General features: G+C 38.8%; 1 protein-coding gene and 1 long non-coding RNA gene across 2 annotated transcripts in view; one reads left to right on the top strand and one right to left on the bottom strand.

Annotated features, from left to right (window-relative positions):
* Nucleotides 1-8,544, top strand: part of LOC102382869 — a 172,035-nt gene that overhangs the window by 24,025 nt on the left and 139,466 nt on the right. The gene's annotated exons all lie outside the window — the stretch shown is intronic.
* Nucleotides 1-8,544, bottom strand: part of SLC5A12 (solute carrier family 5 member 12) — a 28,883-nt gene that overhangs the window by 17,871 nt on the left and 2,468 nt on the right. The window contains exons 2-6 of the mRNA XM_025200380.1: nt 8,121-8,186; nt 5,911-5,962; nt 4,528-4,595; nt 3,084-3,238; nt 655-795 (exon numbers count right to left, since the gene is read on the bottom strand). Coding sequence (XP_025056165.1) covers nt 655-795; nt 3,084-3,238; nt 4,528-4,595; nt 5,911-5,962; nt 8,121-8,186 — 482 coding nt within the window. The remainder of the gene's footprint in view (nt 1-654; nt 796-3,083; nt 3,239-4,527; nt 4,596-5,910; nt 5,963-8,120; nt 8,187-8,544) is intronic.

Below are 8,544 nucleotides of genomic sequence, written 5' to 3'. Positions count from 1 at the left end.
ATTCCTGTACTTGAAAGACACTGATAATTTTCCATTAATGGAGAACAATCCATGAGCAGATCTTCAAAGGTAAGGGTGCTTATATCAAAGAGTGAGCATCATGTCTCAAGCTGCATGAATAATTTGTAGAAATAATTCATAAGGAACTTCAACTCTTTCTAGCTGCAGAATCTCTGGAAGAAGATTTTGCTTTCCTTGAATGTACTTGATTTTTAAAATAATATCATCTTTTTGAACAATAATATATTTTAAATTCTTTTTGAACTTTCTTTTGCTGCTTGTTTGACATTTGAGATCTGGACATTTGAGATCTGGACAGTTTGACATTTGAGATCTGGACACTTGAGATCTGGACAGATCTAGACATGAGTATAGATGCACTTTTTCTACTAATACCTGTGTATGTGAATTAAAAATTGATTTTGCATGAATGTTTACGTGTGTTACCTGCACATTGCTTACTATCAAAATTTGTGATAGAAAAACGTAATCAGTTCCAGAGCCACAGGTGCAAGGGTTAAATGGTCAATGGTTCCATACTGAGATCCCTGTATATCTTAAGATATAATGAACAAAATGATTAGTATGGCCCCAAAGAAGAAAAGTTGGAATTAAAGTGCACTGTATTTGATTATGGGATACTAAACAACTTACAATTTAGCTTGTTTTTCTGATCTGCAGGAAATGCATCTCTGCATAGTGGACTGATTAACTCCATAGATTCCTAACCATGTAAAGGTTCCTCCAATTGCAATTGTCCAAAAAGTATGTCGTCTTAAGGGATCTACATCAAAGCTACAAGACAGAGAGAAAAGTAATTCATTTCCACATGCTTAATATATTATTGACGTAGAATAAAGATAGAGTATGAGTTCCAAACAACTCCTGAGCTTTGAGAGATATCATGTTTGATTCTGCAGATATGTATGATTTATAGATAGATCCTATGCTGTATAATTTACACCAGTGGTTCTCAACCTCATTAGACTCAAGACACCCCTCAGAAAGTACCAGCTCTTATCTTTCATTCATTTATTGACTATGGAAAAGTAATAAAGCAATTCTGTTGCAAAGAGCTCAGAAACACTACAAAGGTCAGAATGTTTTTGATGCTGTGGGTTCCTATTTGAAATCTCTGGGTTTATCTTGTGAATTTTATATAGGTGTTTTAAATACCTTCTGGTACTAATATTGAGCAGCAAAATATGGCATTTTTAGAAGGATCTCACAGCACCTCAGGGTGCAATGGCACCTCAGTTGACAATCACTGGCTTATATAGAGAACAAGGTTGTCATTAAGCAGCAAAGCCTACATGTGTTTATTTACTCAATATTAAAGAGAATTTCTAATCACAATGTTATACTGGATATACAGGAATTTATCTCAGTGTGAGAAAGGTAACTTATAATGGTCTTGAACTAGTCACCACAGGTGTAATCACTAGTAAATTAATAAATTCAAATTTACGGAGTGTACTATGCTCAAATTCCAACTCTTATATATATCTCAACAGAACAGACTAAATATCTACCTCATCTGGTATTTGGTTCCCAGAAAGGGATGATGCCACTTAATATACCTCAGACAAAAGTCCCTTCAATTTACCAAATTACTATAGTCATGTTATTATATATTATCCCGTAAGGATAAATTTATTCCTGAGCTTGACTGATAATTAGCTTATGATGAGGCTTCATAAACCTTGTAATTTTATTTTAACCAGTAGAGTTAAAGTTACATTTATTTTTATTTTAAATATCCTTGTCTTTTGTGCTGTATTGATTTTAAACTCAGTAACCATTGTTGATAAAATACCACATTTGGTAGGGTTTTTAAAAGCTGCCTGATAGCTTGTACTAGTTTCTACCAGTGCCTTACTGCGATAAATGACCTCTTTAATCACTGGTATAAATGTTCATCAGTGACAGGCCTATTCATCACAGCAGGGCAGCAGTAATAGCTACATGGATAAGTATACTTAATACAAAGTGATGCTTTCATAAATGGAGAATGAAAGGACATGTAAATGAGGTCAGAGGAGTGGGCGTGCTAGAATAAGGTCCATGGCAAGACAAATAGGGATGTGCAAAGCTTTGGTCCCTGATTGAATTCAGCAGAGATTTGGCCTGATTCAGTGGCCAAATCTCCTAATCCGAATCAAATAAGGAGAACATTTAATCTCTCTGAATTGAATCAGAACCCTCCAAATCAATTTGGAGAGATTCAGAAAGATTCAGTGATACAGACACAGCTTTAAATGTTTTTTCTACATACCTCAAGGTACCAGAGGGCTCATGAATGCTGCAATGGTGGGGTGGATAGAGTGTCCCACAGGAACATGAAGGGTCCCTAGTGCACTCAGCAGCAGACACAGAAGTGGACCAGAAGCACTTCCAGTCCGCTTCCAGGTCTGCCGGAGAGCACACTAGGCCCCCTGCCCCGGCTCCTCTGGCTTGGTGACTGGTGCCTCCTGGGTCTCGGGGGAAACCCAGGGTCCCTCTGCAGCTGATCACCAATCCAGGGAGGTGCAGGGTGGGGCCCAGTGCGCTCCCCAGTGGACTGGAAGTATTTCTGGGTTCACTGCTGAGCATTCCCCACCCCACCCCATGCTCCTTTGGGGTGCTTCATCTGCCCCACCAAAACAGCTTTCACAAGTTGCTCCTGGTACCTCGAGATATGTAGAAAAAACATTTAAAGCTGGCCGAATTGCTGATTCACCAAACCAGCACTGAACTTTCAGATTCAGATTTAGCTAAATCGAATCGGGGACAGTGATTCAAATCAATTAATTGAATCACTGTCCCCAATTTGGGCCGAATGCAAATCGAATACAGCCCATTTCACACACCCCTAGTGGCAAGTACAGACATACAAATGTGCAACCCTCCCTTTGAATTCAATGAGGACAGGATTTCTCTCAATAATATAGGGAATTTGTATAGCAGCTCAAAAGCTGATTGACCTAAACAGAGCTTGAATACCTACAGCTCACTAACTCCTAAAGACTAGTGTATAGCAACTCCAGTCTTAAACATGGAAAAGAGATAAAAGATAGACCAGCAAAGTTTTATGTTGTGCTTACTCAAATATGGTTAGCCGGGATCCGTTGTTTGCTCTTTCCCAAATCATGCTAGGTCCACCGTTCAAAAGAGTTCCTTGAATCAGAACCGTTAAAAAACCAAGCACCATGACAACAAATTGAAATGCATCTGTCCAGACAACAGCTTTTAATCCTCCCTAAAATTATAAGAAGTAGCATGTTTATATTCTTTTTTTTTATTTTCAGTATCATAGTATGTAGAGCTCCCAATGAGCTGAGAACCTTATTCCATAAATTGCTATACACCTAGAGGTAATCTCTGCCCTGAAGAGTTTCATTCCAATTCTCCAAAAGGGTGTATTAGATTACATATCAGAAAATGAGGTACAAAGAGATGGATCATGATGACAATGTGTCCTAGCTGGGATGTCCTCAAGTATGCCTTCTCCTCCGCTCCTGCTCAGATGCTCCATCTCCAAAAATAATCCTATGAGGCCACTTCAGGGTTCCCCCTTGTGGCCACTCTCAAGATTTTAGTCTCATAGTGCTTGAAGAAAACCATAGCAAATTATGACTGCCAGCTTACCTCTTACCTGCTCTGCCTCCTGCTATCATCTCACACCTGGTGATCATTGACCATTGCTCAATGACTCCCCAAAGAGTCAAGTGACTCAAATCCATGGGTTGGTGGTCTGCAGCAATGTATCTTCCCCTGTCCTCCTTCCTGCCCCCCTACCCCTTCCCACATTAGGTCTAGCCTGCAGACCTAAGGTTTTGTCAGTATTTGGTGGCAGGAATTTTGCTAGCACTGCTCTGTAGTTGGATGTCAGGTACTGGAAAGCTTTTCTGCAGCTGATCAATGGGGAAAAGCTATAGGGGGCAGAAACAGCAAAAGCTGGGTCTTAGTGCTGACCATCTCCAATATGAACTGGGCCATTTTGGTCTGCTGCTGGAAAAAGTTGCTGACCACTTTGCTAATCTGTTTCAAACTATTATTACCAGTATTTTACAGTGCTTTCACTGTAAGGCTCATAATCAGTGGGACCAGTTCATCCTAGGTTCTATCCCTCTAGGCTTTAACTGGAGTTACACTAGGAAATGATTTGTTTCTTCCTTTCTGTAAACTGTAGGCTGACAAACACATTCAGAGAGTGAAATATTTCTCTTCTTTTTGGAAGCTTTCATGTGGAATGAAAGTGTATCACTTCCTTATCTAAACTAAAGAATTTTATCCTTGGCCTGAAGTTATCTGATTTAAATCTTGGAACATACACAGTATGAAGAAGGCTATAAAGCTATTTTTCCCCTGTAAAAATTACAAAAATAGACCTAAGATTTTGAAACAGTTTTCCAACATTTGTATTTATAAATGCAAACCAGTTATTCAAACTACTATTGGAAACCCTGTTTTCAATTACTATTTTTCATAACAATAAGTCTAGCCTTTATCAGATATTTAAGCATTTCAGCTGTGCTAGTTGCATACCAGAGTGCAGTAGAACGTGCAGACAATTCCTGTTGCAAATACAGAGCCCCAAAGGTGAAATCCAGTCACTGTGGCACAGAAATAAATCAAATTAGTAGTAAAAAAAAAACAAGTCCCAGTCATCTGGAAGGTAACAGAATAGTTAATCATTGTTCCTGGACTTGAGTAACTATTAATTTAATTTTTTTTTATTTCTACTGGGAACTCCACTAGATGATAAGGGTTTCTGGACATTAATGGCTGTTGTTTTGCCTTCTTGGTTTCATTTTGCTGCCTTCATGCAAATTGTGACTAATTGCATCTCAAGTGTGTGAGGGTAATAATTAAAATGCATAATGATGTAAGGCCAAATCAAAATTGTCCTCATGAGACACACAAAAATCTCATATTTTTGATAGAATTAAGCATACAATTGTTTTACAGCAATGCCTTCTTTCTCTCTCACCCTAAGGGATGAGTTTTGTCTTATTTTTTCTTCAAAATTATCAATGTCAACAAAATTCTAGTCAAAGAAGAAGAGTAACTAGTTTCCACTCTCTATTTTGCTTGATTTTCTCCAACTCCTCTCATTCTGGTTGGGGTGGACTGAGATCACAGACAGCTGCTTCAGGCAGCGATAGGATTCTTTTCTACCTATCAAGTAAGATAGTATGCTACATCATTCATCAAACTGGGAGGTTGATGGCTTTATAGTAGTTTTAGCACAAAAAGTAAAGAAGAACATGTCTAGCTACAGCTATAAGATACTGAAGTTAGTTTAACAGGAAAATGAATGAGTTATCTTACAGAAAACATTGTAGGATTTTTTAAGACAGTCATGAAGATCTAAGTTAAAAGGTTGCAACCCCTTTTTAGTCTACACGGATTAGTACTACCAAAAAAGAATTGCCACCCATTTTATCAGACACACTAGCCTTAGTCTTTCATCTTCCTAATTCCAACCAGAGAACTGTAATGTTTTCAGTGAAAAAAATGTATCAGCTTTATCCAGTGGAGATTAAAGATGACAGCAGTATAAGGTAGGCAGGAGAGAAAACAATCAAAGTACACAATACGGTTTTAGATCATCACTTTGTACAATGCACTTTTTCAGGATACTGAGATGCATGAATTCAGGACTCATCCCCTCAGGTAACTCCTTAAGTATAAAGAAAAATAGACTTGGTTAATGGTAGACCCTTGCCAATGTACTGACATGAATGAGGAAGATGGAGAGTAAGAAATGTAGAAATACCAAAGTGAAGGCACAGAAACTTTTACATGTGTAGGTTTTTGTTTTGTTTTGTTTGTTTCTTTTTTTCTAAATCTGTCTGCTTCAGTTATTTTGCTTGGGCAGTGACATGGTTGATTGGTGCAGCCATGTGCTTTGGACTGGAAACTCACCTTGGTTGAGAGCCAGTGCTGGAGCATAAACCACCACTCCTGTGTAGAGGATCTGCAAAAGTGAAAAGGTAACTTAAAAATTCAGAGCAAAAGCTCCCAATTACAGGGGGCCCTGAAGCAAAACATTAGATCTGCAGTCTCTTTGGAAAGTTTGGATCAGTCTTCAAATTAAAAGTATTCTAAATTCTACAAGTTTAAGGTGCCTAGCTTCTACAAATCAGAAACCCATTGCTATTTTTAATTCCATACTTAAGGAAATATCAACTGCATTTATCGAAATGTTTTTAATGCATCCATTTTTGTAATGCTTATGTGCCATAAAATATCAATCAGATAGAAAAGGTAGCAGCCAGTAATATATAGCCTTTAAAAACACTCAGTGATGTAGAAATAACTTAGTAAACTCACACTACCATAACTGGCTACCTGAACACTTCTATGCACATATAATGCACACACACACAATACACGCTGTTTAGACAAGAACACTGACAAAGAAAAGAAAAGCAAAATATTTAAATCAATTGCTAAGGCTATTTGAATTCAATTAATGTAAATAACCAAGAAAATTAAATATTAAACGCATACATCATAATATCCGCATTCATTTTCCTCTATATGCAATTAAAATAATTTGCTGTCACTATTTGTTTTTAATCTTTTGATTTATTTGAAGCTGTATCTTGTATATTGCAATGACTCCTTTTGTGATCTCAGCCAAGTATCTCTCCCTGCCTCAGCTTCCCTATCTATAAGACAGAGATATTACTGTATGTGGGTGGGGGCAGGACCTTTAGGGACCAGCTAGCCAGTGGGTACATCTACATGAGACATTTACTGTGGCATGGCCTAATTAGCTCTGCAGTAAAGTCTCAGCTTCTACATGTACTATGCTACTAGGACAGAGTAAACTAATTAACTCTGCCACAGGTTAGTACTTGTAATCACAAGTACTATCCTCCAGCAGAGTTTTTTTACTCCACAGCAATGCACATATAGATGCTGACAGGGCTGGCTGGGGCAGGAGAGTGCTTCAGTGTGGGGGCTACTTGCTGGCTAGCCCCACACTGGAGCACCCTTGTGCCCCAGTCATCCCCTCCACAGCCTGTTGAACCAGGTTGGGGTAGCCCTGGGTTCATAAGCTGATCCCCAGGGCTCCCTGCTAGCCAAGGCTGTGCTTTCCCAGCTCAACATGCTATGGTCCCAGGCTCATATGTAAACTCTGCTCCTAGGAACAATAAACTCGGGAATGAACTGCGACAGCGTTTGTGTCACACTAATTTCACATGTAGATGCACCCACAGAATACTTCTCCTTAAGGTAGGTATTTCATTTTTGTTTTTCTTTTGTTGCATTAGAGTGGCACAAAGAGGCCATGGCATAGACAAGGATTCCCCCAATTGTTTGGGGCTGATCAGTAGCCTAGTTTCAAATGGAGGAGAGGAGAATAAGCCTCCTCTCCACAAAATAATTCTATAGCTTCGTGTTTAGGGCTCTCTCCTGGGAAATGGGAGTCCCCTTGTGTTTGGGAAATGTCTGTAACAGATCTCCCATTTCCTGAGTGCTCCAGTCATAAGATAGTTGTGAAAAAAACTTGTGGATGCTGCAATCGGCACTGAATTAAATAAACTCTCAGTGCACGTTGTGCATCTTCTTGGTGATTCACAGTGGCAGAAGCACCTTATTTCTTGCCCTAATTTGGTCAGCCAACCTCCAAAGAGGGCTTGGAGTTTAGATCCACATCTGAACATTGTGCCCCTATTAGAAGCCAGCAAGGAGGCACGTATAGCTGAGAAATCTGGGTTGCTCTTTTTAAGCAGGTGATCTCCACTATCTGTATAGCGATCTTAAATGCCTTATTCTGTTGATTTAATTCTTTGACAGGAGATTAATATGGAGAGTCATTTGGATCTGGTACTCTGTGCCTAAATTAATCACCCAATTGGAAAATTAAGGCATGTAAAAAAAGGAAAAATATGGCAAAGTATCCTTGTGGGAGGGTGTCATTCTATCCCTCTCCCAGATATACTGCTTGGCACGGTGCTGTGACTGCCATAACAAAGACACCTCGGGGGGATAGCCATACTGGCTCCCACTTTAAGTTGGTACATAGGACTGGTGCCCCTCTTGCCCCTGTCTAGTAATACTACTGAGAAAAGATATTAACTAAAGTCACACAAACTATACAAATTATACAAAATGCTTCTTACCGTCTGCAATATGTAGATGAATGTTGCGACAAAACGGACAGACTTGTTAAATCTTAACTCCAAATACTGGGAAAAATGAGAAATACACTAAGTGAAAAGCATATATGATGTTTAGGTCCAGAATATCATTCTTTTGTTAGCAATGCATAGCACTTCACTCCCCAAGCAATCCATTGACTTCACTGAAATGGCTGTCAAAACTAATGATCAGGATAGATTTATTATGGCAGACACTAATAATATGTGGAAGAAACTTCACTTAAAAATTAGGGTATCTACTTAAATCACAGTTTAATGGATTTTACAGAAATCACAAAAAACAGTGTTGTTCACAAATGCCAGGAAATCTGACATTGGCCATGATTTCCCACAAAATCAACCAAAAAAGAAAATGTAGTAACATAGACTAAGTGAAGGCACCCTC

Source organism: Alligator sinensis, unplaced genomic scaffold (genome assembly GCF_000455745.1).
Source record: "Alligator sinensis unplaced genomic scaffold, ASM45574v1 scaffold165_2, whole genome shotgun sequence".
Lineage (NCBI taxonomy): Eukaryota > Metazoa > Chordata > Crocodylia > Alligatoridae > Alligator > Alligator sinensis.
This window is presented reverse-complemented; position numbering and strand designations above follow the sequence as displayed.